General features: G+C 54.1%; 6 protein-coding genes across 6 annotated transcripts; 5 read left to right on the forward strand and 1 right to left on the reverse strand.

The window, feature by feature from the left end:
- Window positions 1-813: 813 nt before the first annotated feature.
- CLUP02_04094 (60S ribosomal protein L43) lies at window positions 814-1,693 on the forward strand (the record flags this gene model as incomplete). Its single annotated transcript, XM_049283111.1, has 3 exons — window positions 814-831; window positions 1,375-1,571; window positions 1,630-1,693. The coding sequence occupies 3 exons, from the start codon at window positions 814-816 to the stop codon at window positions 1,691-1,693; spliced, it is 279 nt and encodes a 92-aa protein (XP_049140254.1).
- A 2,395-nt stretch (window positions 1,694-4,088) lies between these two features.
- Window positions 4,089-4,505, reverse strand: CLUP02_04095 (uncharacterized protein; the record flags this gene model as incomplete). The annotated part of the gene is made up of 1 exon (XM_049283112.1): window positions 4,089-4,505. The coding sequence occupies one exon, from the start codon at window positions 4,503-4,505 to the stop codon at window positions 4,089-4,091; it is 417 nt and encodes a 138-aa protein (XP_049140255.1).
- A 1,320-nt stretch (window positions 4,506-5,825) lies between these two features.
- On the forward strand, window positions 5,826-7,676 carry CLUP02_04096 (PHD-finger domain-containing protein; the record flags this gene model as incomplete). The annotated part of the gene is made up of 1 exon (XM_049283113.1): window positions 5,826-7,676. One exon carries the CDS (start codon window positions 5,826-5,828, stop codon window positions 7,674-7,676), a length of 1,851 nt encoding a protein of 616 aa, XP_049140256.1.
- A 680-nt stretch (window positions 7,677-8,356) lies between these two features.
- On the forward strand, window positions 8,357-9,978 carry CLUP02_04097 (NUDIX domain-containing protein; the record flags this gene model as incomplete). The annotated part of the gene is made up of 5 exons (XM_049283114.1): window positions 8,357-8,359; window positions 8,450-8,622; window positions 8,664-8,800; window positions 8,861-9,600; window positions 9,688-9,978. 5 exons carry the CDS (start codon window positions 8,357-8,359, stop codon window positions 9,976-9,978), a joined length of 1,344 nt encoding a protein of 447 aa, XP_049140257.1.
- A 1,683-nt stretch (window positions 9,979-11,661) lies between these two features.
- On the forward strand, window positions 11,662-15,155 carry CLUP02_04098 (uncharacterized protein; the record flags this gene model as incomplete). Its single annotated transcript, XM_049283115.1, has 7 exons — window positions 11,662-11,890; window positions 11,947-12,296; window positions 12,396-12,435; window positions 12,618-12,683; window positions 12,755-13,825; window positions 13,877-14,189; window positions 15,047-15,155. The coding sequence occupies 7 exons, from the start codon at window positions 11,662-11,664 to the stop codon at window positions 15,153-15,155; spliced, it is 2,178 nt and encodes a 725-aa protein (XP_049140258.1).
- Window positions 15,156-15,697: 542 nt separating this feature from the next.
- Window positions 15,698-17,178, forward strand: CLUP02_04099 (peroxin 26; the record flags this gene model as incomplete). Its single annotated transcript, XM_049283116.1, has 2 exons — window positions 15,698-16,212; window positions 16,275-17,178. The coding sequence occupies 2 exons, from the start codon at window positions 15,698-15,700 to the stop codon at window positions 17,176-17,178; spliced, it is 1,419 nt and encodes a 472-aa protein (XP_049140259.1).
- Between the last annotated feature and the right edge of the window lie 290 nt (window positions 17,179-17,468).

A 17,468-nucleotide genomic window follows, 5' to 3' on the forward strand; every position in this document is an offset into this window, starting at 1 on the left:
ACAATAAGTCTGGCCTCGAAGGGAGATAGAATAAGGAATGGCAGTTGCAGGATTGAAGAGAAAAAAAGAGTCAGGGTGCACGAGTCTCAGACATCAATGATTACACTCAAAAGTCATGCGGCGACCGGCCATCTTTACATATCCCAGCACGCCACGAAAAGTGGCACCAATGTCCGGCCCCTTTCACAGATGCACGATGATCCGTCGAAAATGTGTCCGTTTCGCTGTCCATTGAGGTGACACATTCCACGCTGCGGCCGTCGAGAGCGCAAACTTTGTGATGTAGCAAACGGCGATACCAACTGTTCAAGGCATCTGGTCCGCGCTGCCTCGGCGGTCTAGCGTCTTCGTGACAACCACCCGGGCGCTGTGCTTTCCACTTACGGCTTAGAAGGGCCGAGCGGACAGCTGTGACGCCGATCTCCCGGCCTCCTCCCCGGGCGTTTGAAGAGGCCCTTCAGTGCAACCTCTTGAACAATGCGCCAAGTCAAACGTTAGGTAAGCCGCGGTCAGCTGTCAGGTGCGGGATCACGTGTCTTGATGGGGTCAAGATTTGGCGACTCGCGAGAATTCGAGAATGGACCCAGGGGTTGCGTCAGGGCGGGTGTAAACCCCACTGCCGGAGTTCTGCCGCATTCTTTTTTTCGCGTCAACTGTAGTCCGTGCTCGCTTTCCCAGCGCACAAACGGAGTCGGCAAGCCCTGACAAAATTCAACACCATCCTCTAGAAATTTCAACCGCCTTGGAGGAACCGTCAACACCACTCGTCGCACTTCAAGTCAACGAACCCGTTCCCCCCCAAAATTCGACAAAATGGCCAAGCGCACGAAGGTTCGTAATGCTCTACTACCCCATCCAGGACGAATAGCTTCATCGACTTTCCCGTCATTGCTTGGACTTCCCTACCCCGCGTCGAAACCGGCCCACGATTTTCCCTCATTGGCGACAGTGGCATCCATCACGGGCTCGGTTTGGTGGTTGGGTTAGGGAGGAACATGCAGGCCGCCTACGCAATATTCCCGAGCGCAACGCGAGACGATGACGAGAGAGAGATACTCACGAGAAGAGCGAATGACCATGGACGCCAACTTTGACGAAACTCCCGACTCCAGGAAGGCAGATGCCACCAATCATTGATCACGAAAGTCATCCGATTTGCCTGTGCACCGCAGGCTCGGTGTGCTTCACCGTCGACAATTGAGCTATCTCAAACTCGTACACGATTAAGAGCAATATCTCGACCAAAACTCGAACCTCTCTCTCGTCTAGACTCCCAGCTCGGGTGCTATTTGCTGCCAGGCGGCCCTCTGACGCGATCGTCGATAAGCCAGGAACCAAGAGTATTGAAACCACAGATTTCTAACAACCTCATAGAAGGTCGGAGTGACCGGAAAGTACGGTACCCGTTACGGTGCCTCCCTGCGTAAGCAGGTCAAGAAGATGGAAATCTCCCAGCACGCCAAGTACACCTGCACCTTCTGCGGCAAGCCTACCGTCAAGCGCCACTCCACCGGCATCTGGAACTGCAGAGGCTGCAACAAGACCGTTGCTGGCGGTGCCTACACTGTCGCGTATGTTGACACACGACGAGAAGTCGGACTAGAAACTGAACGCTAACACTGCAAATAGCACCCCCGCCGCTGCTGCCATGCGCTCCACTCTCCGTCGTCTGAGAGAGATTGCTGAGGTTTAAGGGACGGGATTACGAACGGTGGATGGTTTCTGCTTTGCATTTCGGGCGGTGTTGGGAAAATCGGATATCGTGCCTACATCCTGACGATGGCCATAACGGAACGGGTCTTCGGTCAGCTGCCAGAGGGACCACTTGGTCAGCAATGAAAAGAACTTGACGTACAAACAAAACGTCCCCTTTCCCCCGATCGCTTGACCCTCCCGTCCGTCCCTGAGACACGCCCACCGACCTGCTCAGGCAAGTCATATCGTGAAGTGGTGAAGAGCGTTGCGAGGTCATTTGGCAGGGCGTGTGGAGTTAGTTGGCATGGATAGAGTCATCGACCTCGTCATCTTCAGCCGCGTGGTTGAAGCGTCGAAGCGGGCCACCCAACATCAAAAAAAGATTTGCTCCAGTCGTCATGAGAGATACCTCCACCAGGCTACGTAACCGTGATTCAGCATAGAGAACAGCGCCGTAAAGGTGTCCACGTCGAGGCCGAGTCATCTCCAGTCATTTCTGGGAATAGCAAGGCAAAGAGGAGTGATCCGCTTGGGTGCCTGCGTTGGGGTGTGTGTTCCACCAAGGTTCTCACGAAGCCCGGTATTCATCTCGGTGTTCTGAGGCGGGTTGAAACCTTGACGAAGGCCATTCTCGAAGCAAAGCGAACAAGTGCGCGGCAGTCGTTACGGTAGCGATGCCACGTCGAATCACAACTTGACTCATCCCGGTGTTCTAGACTTACAAGGCGCGAATGCAGCTGGGGGTCAGGCGGTGGGCCAATGAGGCAGCCCGGCTGTCGCGGTGAAGACAAGTTAACCGAAAAGCACAGTGGGTTTCCGATTGCCATGTAAGTCGGTGAGTTGACCTTCTCACCTCGACCCTGTTTTTTCGATATCGCTGCACGTATGCCACCTTAGCAGAGAGACACATACAAAGACGCCCAACCGCGAGACGAGGATCTCACGAAAGTTCAAAGTACCAGAGAGTATCGACGTCCGCAATACCACGCAAGTATCCGGTAAGCGGTACACCTTGGGGGGCTTAGAGGATTACGGGCCGTCAGCCCATGCCGCGCGGAAATGCCGCCGTAAACGAGAGCAGGTTCACATGGGTATAAAACGCCATATACACCCGCAGCAAATTGGCCAGTTTTAATGATCGAGTCTGGCTTTCTTACCCTTCCCGTGTCTTTTCCCCCCCCTCTGTCAATTAGATGTGGGAAAAGGCAAAGTAGCATCCGGCCGGGACGAGCGGCCGTCGACGAACAATCAATGATTTAATGGAAAAAAGGTTGCTCGGGCACACCAAGCACCAAGGAAGAGACCGGACTCTGGGCTTGGGGTCGCAACCTGACGCAGGCCAGGCCCCATCGAACCAATCTCGTCGGCCTCCGAGAAACGAGGGGCATGAAGGTCTCACGTGTACCTTGCTTTACGGACACAGCGCCGTAACTTAGTTTCCCTCCCAATTGGCAATTGCCCATTTGCCTGGCACTGCCTATGCCACTGCCCCCCGACTCCCGTCATCCGGGATGGGTGCAGGCAGCCCATTTCTGGAAGCGGAGATAATTAGCACCCATTGTCGACCTGACCCATTCCAGCGCCGAATACTCACGCCCTGCGCCCCGACTTTACCTCTTCAGCTATCATCATTCTTCCGCCCTCGGCCGCTTCCCACCGTTGCACGTTCCCGTTGCTTCTGCTTGTACCGCGATTGTCTCCAGATTACCCCCTCATATTACTCGGGCTAACGTTGCCGTCGTTGCGCGCCAACTCGGAACACTACCTCCTTGTCTTGCCTTGCCTTGCCTCACCTCACTCTCACATTAAGAACACTTGGGGCTAGGTATCTAGGTACTACAAAGTACGTTTTACGCAGTTCACCTAACAGGAGGGCCTGACGTAGACGCCCTCACACCTCGCCCTCCATCAAAGGCGTCTCAAGTTCTCAACGCCATCCGCCACTTGGGTACCTACCTATCGAACCGACCTAAGACTCTCTTCCATGATCCATCACACCCACGCTCAGCTGGATCGAGGTACCTGACCAAAAAGTCACCAAACGACATCGCACGAGCCAAGTAGCCAATCCATTGAGTGTTTGACTCGCCGCCCACCTTACCACCTTCCCCCTTCCCACCGTTCTCCCCCGGACATAGCTCTTTCACTCTCAGTTGTTTCTGGCACTCTGGCACTCCGTCATTCAGTACCTACCTGATTGGAGGATTGGTCAATAGAGAATTGAGAGGAGCTGTCGAATCGTGAGGAGAAAGGCCTGGCAAACGCAAACCCGAAGTAACGCAACCACGCAAGCTCCCAGCCGTTGTTGTCGTGATTTTGCCGCCAAGTCGAGGTACGTACCAAATCGTTTTCTTTATTTTCTTCCCGCCAGAGGTGTCCCCATACGTACCTAGTTACGTGCCTACACCTCTAGATGACAACGTTGCCGAGTAGGAGGAGTTGTTACTGCAGCAGTAAACATCATCCCTCAACAGGCCATCTTGTTTCCCGAGGGTGTTTTTGAGCGTTTCCTCGGCGTGGGATGTCCGTGAGGTGAGATGTTGCCTCCGGGCTGGTGTTGATGCTCCGGCTCCTGCATCGATCCATGGAGAGTACGTGCTCTTGCAGGCTTGCAGCGACCCTAGTGGGCTAGTCTGGTCCGTCTCAGTGCGTCGACCTGCTTCGAGCATGCGTCTAGATGCACGTTTGTGTCCACGGGTGTGTGTGTGTGTGAGTGACAGAGTGTGACTGTGAGGGTGCTGCCGTTGCTGGTGGAGGCATGGGATGGAGTTCCATGAGGTCCCTGTCCACTGTCCAGCCCAGTGGGCCATCGACTGGGAAGCCCGCGAAGGGTGAGGTGCAAAGGACGAAGGACCAAGGTGCAAGGAGCGTGGCGCACCACTGCATCAGCCGGTTGTTGATTGGCTCCAGTCGAGACCAGCTACAGGCGTGCGCTAAGCTCGCAAAAAACCCGCCTTGGGGGTCCTGGCCTCTCCAAACCTTTCCTCTTACAATTCCCGTTCAGTTCTCCAGGTCCCAAGGTCTTCTCGGGTAGCCCAACACCACCATTTTACCTACCTACCACCTTTCCCAAGACTCCCAAGACTCCCATACCGCCCCCCGTCCACCAGTGGGCACCTCACCCACGAACATACCTCATCCGCACTTTGAAAGAAAGGTGACCATACCAGATCCTTTTCTCTCCCTTTTCACTCTTCCTACTTGTCTCGCCTCACTAGAAAAGCACTGCCAGCCAAAGTTTGAAGCCCCCCTCTTCTCTCCACACCGGCCACTTTATTTCATCGTATATCTTACTCGTCTTTTTTTGCTGCTTGGTTTCCCTGCCTAGCGCAGCGGCGAAAGATCCCCCGAACCGGCTGACAGTCCATCTCGCGCCAGAAACGCAGGACATATCGAACTTACCTACCAAACCTGGGCCACCTTCCACTTTCCCCCTCCAACCCCCAAAGTGCCCCCCTTGGCACCCTTCCCATTCTTCAGCAACCTGCCCAGTTGGTCGTGCGTTTGTGCACTCGACTGATAGCGACCCGACAGCCGTTCAGTCGCCTCAACACTCCCACCTCAGGCCTGCCACTACCACCACCAGACACTGAACAACTCGGCACCTCTCTTTTTTTTCCCCCTCTACCTACCATCTGCCACCCCCCGACCGACACAACAAGGCAATAAAGCCCATAAACAAGTTCACGCAATCACGGCTACAATAACAATATCCACGCACATATTCCTGCAATCTCAAAGCCATCTATTGGCCCTGCTCAAAGACGTTTTTTTATGAATTCATCAAACCTCAAGCGATACCACCACAGTTGCCACAATGACTGAACCGGATCAGTGCATCATATGCCTGGAGTCGCTGCAGCACCCCTCGTTGCAGCAACAGCAACAGCAGCAAGACGTTGCTGCTGGAAACATAGCGGGCCCAGCGGCTGCAAAAGCAACAGCAGCAGCCACCACCACAACAGTACAGCCAACATACCGTACCATCGACTCAGATCTCGAAATACTAGAAGAACCAGAGTCAAATTACATTGCTACCCTCGTTGGCTGCAATCACGTTGTCCACGATCAGTGCATCAGAAGTTGGGCCAAGAACTCCAATACTTGCCCCATCTGCCGTACACCCTTCAATGAGGTCAGCCTCTCATCTGAGCTCAACGGTACGTATCAAACCATCCCGCCTCGCAACAGACGCTCGCAGCAGCAGCAGCAGCTTTAGCAACAAGAAACTAACGTTTGTGACAATAACAGGCCCCCCTATCGATTCGTACGCTGTTCAAGACAAGAAGCAAGAGCAGGAGTTTGATATTCACAGATGGCTTCAGGAGAACCCCGAGGGCGAAGGCGAGGAGCCGAGCCCTGCCTGTCCCATATGCGAGTCCTCGGATCATGAAGAGGTGCTGCTCCTCTGCGATGGTTGCAACGCAGCCTATCATACACACTGCATCGGCCTGTCTGGTGTTCCCCAGACCGAGTCCTGGTACTGCTTTGAGTGTGATGAAAACAACAATGCCAGCCGATCCAGCCCTAGTGAGGCTTCGGATGTCGAAGTGATCCAGTCACGGCCTTTGAACCCAGCTGCACGCTCAGCAAACCGACGAAACGTTACGGCTCAAAGAGGCTTGCTGCGAACCCAGTTGCAAGCTAGAAATGCACGACGCGAGGCAAGATCCCTCGAGTGGCAGGGTGCATGGGACCGGATTGCTAGTCGCATTTACGATGCTACTGACATCGACCTCGACAACCACGAAGACGAAGACTTATTTCAGGGCTTTCGCCGCGCCCAGGCCCAGAGAGGACACTTTCGCGATATCCAAGAACACCAAGACTGGGAGCAGCGCATGAGCATCGCCAGTCGTCTAGGCGCCAGAGACATCTTTGCGAGAAATATTCGCCCAACCGTCGGTCATCGCCTCGACGGTGGCCCAGTCGAACCCGTCATGCAACCCCTTCCGCCGGCTCCCGAGACGAGAGAGGAGCAGCAGGCTTGGGGCGCCCTCGAGAGGGCTCGCGAAGCCGAGACGAGCGCTCCCAATCCCCGCAAGAGAAAGTCGAGATGTACCACGGCTTCTCCCCAAGAACCCGCTCAGGAACCCGAGCGCAAGCTGAAGCGACCTCGCACACGCCGATTGCCTTTGCAGGGAGAAGGCTCCGGATCGGGCTCTGCCTCGGCTTCAGTGTCGGGATCTGCATCTGGATCTGGCACCGCTTCAGGCGTCGGCTCTACCATTGTGTCGGCACTCGCCCCCGCACCTACGATAACTTCGTCACCCGCGCCGACGAGTGTTCTGACATCGCGGCCTCAGACGAACGGTGCCACGCAGCGCGTCCAGTCTCCCATCAATACGGAACCCGGACCATCATTCCTGTCGTCGCTGCTTAAGGAGGTGGAGATGAGCGCACCTTCCGACGACGAGACTCTGCGGAATTATTTCGGTACTCACTCTGGTGTTGACCCCTCTTCGCCAGTCACATCCCCCTCGCCATCATCACGAAACTCACCGCGGGCGCTTTCTCTCACCCCGCCACCCCATCCCCGGCCCAGTTCACCTACGCTATCTCTAAGCTCCTATGTGGAACCACGGTTCCCCAAGGCCAACTACTCGCCGACTCGAAACGCTGGGGACAGTAGTGACTCTGACAGTCGATCGAACGGTGCGGAAATTCGCCAGCCTCGCCCACAGCGACCGAACCGTCAACGACCGACCTTTGCTCGGTCTCAGGATTCGTCGCCTACGCGATCCGCCATCCCCTTTGAGACCAAGGAAAGAATCAGCGGCATCGTCCGGGCTGCCCTCAAGCCCCATTGGCGCGCGAAGGAGCTCACCACCGATCAATATGCAAACATCAACCGAGATGTCTCCCGCAAGCTGTACGAGGGCCTTCGCGATCCGCAGACGCTGGACGATGATGCCAAAAAGACTTGCGAAAAGATCGCTACCAAAGAGGTGGCCCGTGCGATTGAGGAACTCAAGGCTTGATCGGCGCTCGGCAGCATAAACGAACGAACGGTATCGGGCATTAGGCGTTATTGGTGTTTGGCAGCGAACCAAGCGGTCTAATACCCAAACACTCCATTCCAAAGGAGGCTTCTTTTTTTGCAAAATTTCAACTTTGAATTCCCCGTGTCTCTGGGATTGGGCGGGGGAGAGGCATAGCTGTATCTTAGGGGTGGGGTCTCGTAGTAGCTCGAATCGCTCGGATCTCTTGGAAAGAGACTCTGTCAAGGGCGTGACCCACGATTAGGCTGGAAAGACTTTCTGTACTTTAGCAGGTAGATAGACGACGACGACACGACGAATGGATATTACGACTCTCATTGATAAGCACCAGCACTCGTGAACACCCTCGAGCGATAGCTGCAGCGGCACAGTCAGCAGCACCATGTGACATGTGGAGCAGAGAATTCACGTATGCGGTTGTCGCGACGCATTGCTTGCCACATAGCGAGAGTCCACTCCGGACTCTGCTGATGCGGTAGCAGAAGCCAGCTATTCTTAAACAGCGGTCAAAGGCGCTGATGTGTTTGCAGTAGCTATCTAACATTAACCCAGTAAAAAGATGCAGGTGCTGCTAGCGAAAAAAGACTGCGATTTACTCTGGGCACCGGAATAAATGATCAGGACGTTCTGGAGGCGGAACAGGTCTTGACGATAAGGAAATGGTGCCGTGAAGAGAAAAAAGAAGCAAGAGAAGAAGTTTCGCGGCAGGGCGTCGGGTTGATAAAGGCTCTGCGCGGTCCCACCCACCTCAGCCCCCGCTACGGTACCTCTGCTTACGTGATATTGACCCGCGCTTGTCAGGCGTGATATTGACCCGGGCGCCTGTCAAGATCGACCTTGCTTTTCAGGTACAATATGAGGCACCTCAAGATTTACCTTGTGCTGCATCCGTGCACGGTGCACCTCGTCGGACGTCTGACCTTAGGTAAGCGCCGCCCCGGCCACTCGGTACGTACCTCTGCTAAGCTTGAACAGCAAAAAAGTTCAATTCCCATCTGGAGATTCTCGACTGAGGTGTCAAGGAGCAGACCCCGTACACCCAGCGCTTTTCACGATGACAGCTTCCAGCAGAGGCGCATTCGCCGCCCTCGGGCGCATACAATGTATGTTTACGTTTCGGATGAACATTGAGATCACTGGCTGACTTTGAGTCCCCCTTACAGCAACCCCCAGAGTCTGCAGACAATGCGCGAGGGTCCAGATTAGAGCTCCAGCTCCCTCGCGAGCGTACTCGGGTGCCGCTGCCGCCGCAACGACCACGACCACGACCAACGCTCCCCCTCCTCCTCCCCCTTCGTCAAAAGTCAGCAAGCCAACCGAACCCAAGGCGGCTGCGGCGGACATCACGATCCCGCCACCCTTGATCCGCGCAGGCGTGATCCTCACGCGGGCGCCGCTCCTGACGCGGCCCTTGACGGACTTTGAGCAGTCCTACTTCTTCTACCAGAAGCGCCTCAACGAGCGCCTGACGATGCCCTTCATCACGTCCGTCTACTTCAAGCCCGACACGCCGGCGCTGATTGACTGGAACATGAAGGTCAAGGACCGCAAGGGCACCGTGGCCAAGGAGCTGGGCGTGTACAACGGCAAGGCGTCGACGGCGTGGGACGACGAGCTGGCCGTCGGCGACGGGCTGAGCAAGCACGACAAGGCGGTGGAGCTGCTGCTCCAGGACGCCGTGATGCGCGTGAGCGACGACGCGGAGATTATCCCCGAGGAGGACCGGGCGCCGCCCGAGGCGTTGGCGCCGCGGGTGTCGGAGGCGGATATCAAGGGGGACCGGACGAGGTTGGATCGCGCCATGGATAGGACGCTGTATCTTGTCGTCAGGAAGGCCGGTCGCAAGAAGGATGTCTGGGAGTTTCCTGCGGCGGGATTGTCTACGGAGGAGAACCTTCACGAGGTGAGTTTTTTTATCCACCCCATATCGATCCCCCCTCTCTCCCCTTCCCATGCTTCGATATCGATATATGTCTAACGTTCTTCACAGGCCGCGCAGAGAATCCTCGACGACACGGCGGGCGTCAACATGAACACGTGGATGGTCGGCCGCGGCCCGGCCGCGGTGCACGTGGCCAAGACGCAGGTCAGGCGCGGCGAGCTCTTTGAGCGCGGCAGCAAGACCTTCTTCCTCAAGGGCCGCATCATGGCGGGACAGGCGGACCTGACGGCCAACAAGTTTGGGTACAAGGAGTTCAAGTGGCTGACCAAGGAGGAGCTCGCCGAGGTGCTGGAGCGGGGTTACTACAACAATGTGCGGGGCATGATGGTGGACCGGTAGATGTATGCCTCTATAATGGTTTGGCTCGGCCGGCGCCATTTCTCAAAAGTGGTGAAAATGGGTGGCAGACAAGTGGTTGTCGGAGAACGGTTGAGAGGACGTGTAACGCTGTTGTATCATAGATAAACTTGTACAATCAAATCTTTCACTGGATTTTGTGGCTGCCTGCCCAGAGCTTGATTGCGCTGGTTTGTGCTTTCGACTTTGGGCTTGACTTGGGTGTGAGATGCTCATTTTGATGTAATTCTGCTCCCCAGACAATAGAACCGTCGTCAGTTCGAGGTGATTTTGCCTTAAAAGCACGCGAAAAAGGCATGTTGCCTATGAGATACCACGTCGTCCTCCATGAACTCTCTCGAGTTGAGTCTAGCGTCTTTGGATGCTTCGAAGACGTTGACCTTTCTGTCTACAATGCTGGTCTTACCGTTATTCAAGAGTAGATAAATTTAACAGCAATAATGGAATGCCGTGCGTGATATCACATAGCTTGTCAACTTGCTGAAACATTGGGCCTTTGCATGTCCACATGTGTTCCATTATTCTTCAAGCTATCCATACCAAGGGAATTCAAGTAGATATGTAGGAAAACACAATTCATCTACTTCATCTTTGCAGTTCCCAGTTTTGACACGTTTGATGCTCTTACGCAACGCGAGGTTGCTTCTACCAATTTGACATCAAGTCCAACTACGTCGTATAACCACAAACAGTAATCTCTAGAGGTGAGACCGCAAAGACAAACCCATAGCAGCGTTTCCCAAGCCCACCCTCTCCTATTTCACACCGCGCCTTCCTCCCTCTCGTGGACTTCACCTCCCACGTCCAGCCACAAGCCTCAGCCCCACCTCTTCATTCATCCCACGGCTGCCTTCCCTCCGGACCTCCTAACCGCCTGGCCTACCCTTACATGTCTAAACTCTTCTGCATTTCTTCAACAGTCCGCGGCGCAATGGGATCAGAGAGGCGTTCCTTTGACGAGGAGCGTCCCCTTGCGTCGCGGGTGCGTGGGTTCGGATCCCGCCGCCGTTAGAAAACCTCCATCGTTACACCTGAGGCTGGTAAGAGTCTCGGGGTTTTCATAGATTCCGCTGTCCTCAAGGATAAGAGTTGAACTTTTTGACTTTCTCAATCTTTTTTTAAAAAAACTCTATTGCCTCACGCTGGGCGTGATAAGACGTGTTTACTGGCTTTTAGATTATTATTTACTACCTCGGGCAACCTGTGGCCTTAAAACGACACAGTGATTTCGTATAATGCTTTATTACGATGCTTTATTACGAGGAAACTCGATTTTGCGATGGCCAGTCTCAAAACTCTGCAATTTTCTTCCTTCTGCCTAAGGACGCTGTTAGCTACTGAAGGGTTGATGTTCCCTTTTCATTTACAAGCCGGACAGGAATACGCAAGCAAAACCTCCGAAGAACGACCTGCCTTGCCACAGAAGTCGAGTGCTCTTGCCTGTTTATTGCTGTCACGAGGTGCTCCTTCCTGAATTCGTCTCCTCTTGGTGGCTTCTCATTTTTTTTTGTTTCCCTCCACCCACAGCTTCCTTCCTGCCTCTTTTTCTTCCCCTTATACCACTCCCACTTTTCTTGCCGCTTTCCTTCAACCTTTCCTTCTACCTTTCCTTCTCAACTACTGACGACTGGCGGCCAAAAGCTTGACAACACCTCGACGCCCAGCATGGAAGTCTCGTCAGAGAACTTCTGGCGGCAGCTGCCGAATATTCTGCTGTCCATCGCGAAGTCCGACTTCGTTGCCATCGATCTCGAGATGACCGGCATCACGGACAAGAGCTCGGCAGACCACTCAGGAAACCCAACCAACCAGCAAATCTATGAATCGGCCAAGAAGATTGCATCCAAGTTCAACGTCTTTGAGATGGGGATGACGTGTATCCAAAGCCAGTCAGGTTTGTGTTCTCCACGTCCGAAGAATATCATCCGTCGCATTCTGACAAAATTCCAGACGGCTCATACAAAACCGAGACCTATAGTTTCACTGTCAGCCCCTACCTGCACACAGAAACGCGAGCTGATGAAAAGTTCGTCAAAGGCTTGGATAGGAGACTTTCTGTATCATACAACACTCTCAAGTTTCTTCGATCGGAAGGCATCCGGCTGGAGAAGGTCTATGAGGACTGCGTTCCGTACCTCAGCCGCGAAGAGGCACGCTTGGCAGTTCGACAGATGCAGCGCCGACAAGATCCTTGGGACGCCAAAGATCATGGATACAACGAGGACGACGAAGGTCTGACTACGTTTTCCATTTATGCCCATAACACGATTGTAAATTGGCTTTACACCGATCCATGGATGGTATGTGGCACTGGTTCCTTTATCGTCTTTCTACAAAAATCCCTTCCTCTTAGAATCTCGTTACTTTCTACTGAGTATACTAATCGCGACATGGGACAGCGAACTCTAGAGATCAATGTCCTCTTACCCAACTCTGATAGTAAGAAACGTATGAGCGTCTACGAACAGATCGTTCGTAGAAAGGCCCGAAAGCTTGTGCCACGAATGGTTTGCCGTCTTTGGAATCATGGCACGACCGTGGTTATCTCTCAGCGGGACGATGGACAAGAAGCCAAGGTTCGTTTACAGCGGCGCGGATAACTGTGATGAGAACACTGACAGCTGGCTTCACCAAGAGGCGTGAGTCTCTAGAGGACGATCTCAACGCATCGTTGAGGAAGTACGCAGGTGGGCTCCCCTCAGTGTGCAATGCTATACTGGTGGCTGACTGATATAAGGAATTCGCCTAATTATCGAAGCCCTTGTCGGCGGCAAGTTTGCCAACCTCATTAACCCCGACCTCATTGTCGAAGCCATGTCTGGCTGGCCTGGCGAAGCACAATGCTTTTGTCGTGAGGTGCATGAGCTTGTTCATGCCGCGGCACCAGAACAGCGGGAAGAATCTCCAGAGGAAGAAGTCGAGGATCGCTATTGCTCCTGGTGCTGCACACATCACGACCGTGACACGGGTTGCGCTAGTACTTCCTTAGGACAGGACGTCGACTTTGGGGCCGACTACTGTGACTGGTGTTGCACACATCACGACCCTGACACAGGCTGCTCTAGCACGTCCTCAGGTCAGGACGTCGAAGTGGCATTTCAAACAAACTTGATCACCAAAGACGAGTGCCTCTGTATGAAGAAGCGGAACTTATCCAGAAGCCGAGTTGGAGATAATGAGCTGATGCCCTTGGTGTACGATGTTCATTGCGAACGTTGCTACCCCGATCTTGGCAGCAGCCGGCCTGGGATCAACTCTTCCCCTCACCATGACATCCCTCCACAGGCCACACATATTCAAGGAGCTCACTCGGCGAGCCACGATGGAGAATCCTCAAGCAGTTCGGAGGGAGTGGCAGGTGGCGGGTTTCAAGAGGGCGACACTGGTACTTGGCATATCACAGCTGAGAAAGCCGGCTGGGATGAGCCGACTGGTTGGGACAAACTGCGTCACGATCTCGAGGATTTATCCACGGAAACACTCAAGAATGAAGTAGCAGATGCTCTTCAGGAGCTAGAAACTTTAGGCCGAACGTCTTCGCCAACCATTATCGGACACAACCAATTCATGGACCTTTTGTTCCTTTACAACACCTTCATCGACGACCTCCCCGACAGCTTTTTGGAGTTTTTGGTAAACATTCACGAATCGTTCCCACGCATCGTGGACACGAAGCTGTTGGCCATTAAGGACGACACGATCGAGGGCGAAGACCCATTGATGGATCTATACAATAGGTTCGATGGCAACAGAACGCAGCCAAGCATCCATTGGGATGCAGCTTATGGCTATGGCCGTCGTGGAACAGCCCATCAGGCTGGCTTCGATAGTGAGTTGGCAGAACAAGCAGAACCGTGAGTGACTCGACTAATGAAGATAGGCCACATGACGGCAGTTGTGTTTCTGCGAATTGCCCACAAACTCGCCCGCGAGGAATCGGCCAGGCTCGAGGGCCGAGCCGCGTCATACGAGAGCAAAGAATGGAGATTGTATGACAGAGAATGGCTATCAGCAGTTGGATACGATTCACAATTCCTGGGCTATTCGCAAGACTCGGACATTGGCACATGGAGAGAGTCCAACACCCAGGAAGGGTACGTGGGTCGGATTCGGTGGCAGATGGCCATATTCGACGACATTCGCGACCGAATTCGGATCGCCCCCCGCAAGACATTTAATATCGGGCCCGAATGGTGAGTTCAAAGTTGAGCTTGCGACGGAGCGTAATTGCCCTTCGATTGAAGAGTTTGCCGACCGTGCCAACGCGAAATCGCGTCTTGGTTTGTTGGTGGTGGCACTGGTCTCATGAGTAGGGAGACGCGTTTGTGAGTAGGATTTTTGCAATGTCGTTGAGGACGGATGACCCTTGGTGGATTTCTGGAGACGCCCCGCAAAACTATGTTTCGATAGATGAGCCTATCCATACTTGATTGAAAGCACAATAAGAGCACGTCGGCATTCGTCAGATTATTTGACATGTTGGTCAGGGCCACTCCTTCTCATCAGCTTACGAGCCTTATATGTTCCAGCTGCTCGGCGATTCCTAGGACGTAAGATGATCCGGTTCTAGAACCCCGCGACGAAGAAAATTCCACGTGTACTGAGCACCACAACAACACTTTGGTGCCAGCCGTGAGAAGTGGATGGTCTCTCAAAGTCTATAATAGGAAATACACCGATGTAAGCGTCAGGGGCTAAATGGCGATGACATTCTCTCCGGGAGCCGCGTGGTTCTGCGTCCCGCGAGATGCCTCGGAACAATCTGGGGAAGCACAGGGGGGCCAGAAAAGTCTAAACCCTGAACGCATTCGCGCAAACTTGGGATTGACAGTTGAGAGGGGTAATTAATAGGATATCATAATAGATGCAACTAAGCAAAGCAGTAATTGGGAAGGGAATCCCGACTTGGCGGGTTGAATACAACACGAAGATTTGAAATGACAGGCCGCAGCGGGCATGAGACGATCGTCTCTAAATGGTTGGTGATCTCCGGGAGGTGAGATGAAAGCTCGGCCGGTCGTCGAGGGCAACCCCTGTTTCTCCGACCCAGGCACAGCGTCCTTCCCGATCAGGAAACTCCACCCAATGAGAAGTTCAAGAAGGCCGGACGCCGGGAGAAGGCCGCGCTCGTGGAGGCTAAAGAGGTACTTGACATGTGAGCCGTCCAGCGACAACGTCACTGGTACTCGCTTATCGCTCCCCTCCCCTCATGCTCTGGCGGTCAGCTGGCCAGCCACCCCAGTGGCAGCATACAACGCAGCAACGCAGAAGCTGGGGGGGAACCCACTAAGAAACAAACCGAGGCTAAACTTGGGCCATGGCCGAAAAGTGTAACCGTGCCGGTGCGTGCCTGTCCCGGGCAGCTGTGCAGGTGCTGCGGTAATCGGCATGTTTGTCTGTCAGCAGACTCCAATTCCATTCTCCAGCAACCCCCAGCTACCTCAGCATCACCACTACCACACACCACACACCACCACCATAACGCCCAGGAACCCGAATCTAACCACATCCACATGTCGCGGCTCTCTTCACAACCCGCAGGTGGCATTTGAGCAGGAACGCGTATGATGGCCGCCATTCTCCGCACTCCAGATACATAACAATAGTCCCCGTTCTTTTTTCCCTCATTTCCCTCCGCCTGGGGCTCTTCAATGCCGACAAATTGACCCCGTTGCTTGCTGCTGTTGCCTCCCGTTCCTAAATGCCCGCCAACATGTCGTCCCTCAATGGCTCCTACACGGCGACCTTGAGTCCCACGGTCGCTTCTTCCGAGACCACCGCTACATTCCCACCACATATGCTCGCGAGCTCCATCTCGTCTCTATCCTCATCAACCTCAGCGCGCCATACCTCGCAAATCTCAAAGACCTACCGCCAGGCTTCGACTCTCTTCCTCACCCGCCGTCTACCCGAGGCACTATCCACCATCTTGCCATTGATCACCCCGCCCTCGGGACAGTTGGAGAACGGCGCAGGCGAACCAGCGCCCGTCGCCAGGGCCTCGCGATCCACGAGGATCAAGGTCTGGAGCTTGTACCTGACGACGCTCAACGCCATCGTCGAACTGGAGCCAGACGAAGGAAAGGATGCGTTTGGGAGCCAAGAGTGGAGAGCGCTGTGCACCAAAGTCAGGGAAGGAGACATCTGGGAGGAGGTCGTACGCAACGGATACCACGGCGTCGAGAGCGACGTCGATTCGGACGTTGTCATTAATCTGTAAGACACCCTCTCTGTCGTTGTTTTTTTTCTGTTGCAAACACACACTAACAACAACGTAGCGCAACACTTTTACTAGCCCACGCCCGGACACAAGAATTGAACCAAAGGAAGCTCGAGAGCTATCTCGCAGCCGCCACATCACCAAATCTGGACTTCTCCAAGAGATTTTCCGACTCGCCGTCGCCGTCACCACGGCTGAACCGGCATAGGTCTCCGGCGAAGGCCACCAGCGGAGCGGATACACCGAGGGATCTGAATGCTAGGGTCAAGATCCTCGAGCTGTACACGCTCCACGTACTTATCCGCAATAATGAGTGGGATTATGCCCGAGAGTTTATCAGCGTCAGCTCGGTACTAGACGATGAGCGCCGCGAGGCGTTTTTGCAAGCTCTGCAAAGCCTGCAGGAGGAACAGCAGGAAGCCGAGAGGCGAGAGACGGAAGAACGACGCGAGCAGGAAGAACAGCTTCGGCGTGATATTGAGGAGGCGAAGAAGTTGAGAGCCGAGAATGAAGAGAGGGAACGACGGAGATTAGAGGAAGAGAGGGCACGAAGAGAAGGCGCCGAAGGGGACTACGGCATCGAAAAGACACCGAGTAAAGCAGGCTCGAGTAAGGCGGGGTCAAGCAAGGGACGTCACGCCAGGGCCGTTTCCAACACATCAGGGTCCAACTCTAATTCGAAGATGCCCGTCTCTAGGGCAAAAGGGAAATCTTCAGCTCCGCCGACCTTTGGAACGAGGGCGTCAATGGTCATCTCTCGGATGCGCGAGGTGATTGACCAGCTGGGAGCATCATTTAAGACGAACCCGATGCTGCTGATGCGGCTCGTGGCCTTTATTTTGGGTTTGGTCGTCATGTTTGGGCAGAAGAACGTCCGCGAACGGATACAGCGAGTGCTTGGTAATGGTTGGAACAAGGTCAAGGCGACCGCGGGAATGGGAGTCAAGGTTAGCTACATATGATTACGACGCGGGTACTTGGCTAGCTTTGACCTCACTGTACTATACGAACTTGGATGAACATTGGCCTAATTGTTTGGCCATTCTTTTTGATACTTATGCGAAATGAAGCATTTCCTTTGTTTGGTGAAACCGTTTCATGCCGCTTTAAAAAAGATTATCATGTCTGACTTAGTGCCAGTTATGCCGCAAAACCCTTGTCCCATAGCTGTGAACCAAAACACATCAAACGCCGCAGGCAATGCGATACCTGTCCCACGAAAACTTTGTAGTCTCCTCTGTCTCCTCGCATT

This window comes from Colletotrichum lupini, chromosome 2, assembly GCF_023278565.1.
Source record: "Colletotrichum lupini chromosome 2, complete sequence".
Classification (NCBI taxonomy): Eukaryota; Fungi; Ascomycota; class Sordariomycetes; order Glomerellales; family Glomerellaceae; genus Colletotrichum; species Colletotrichum lupini.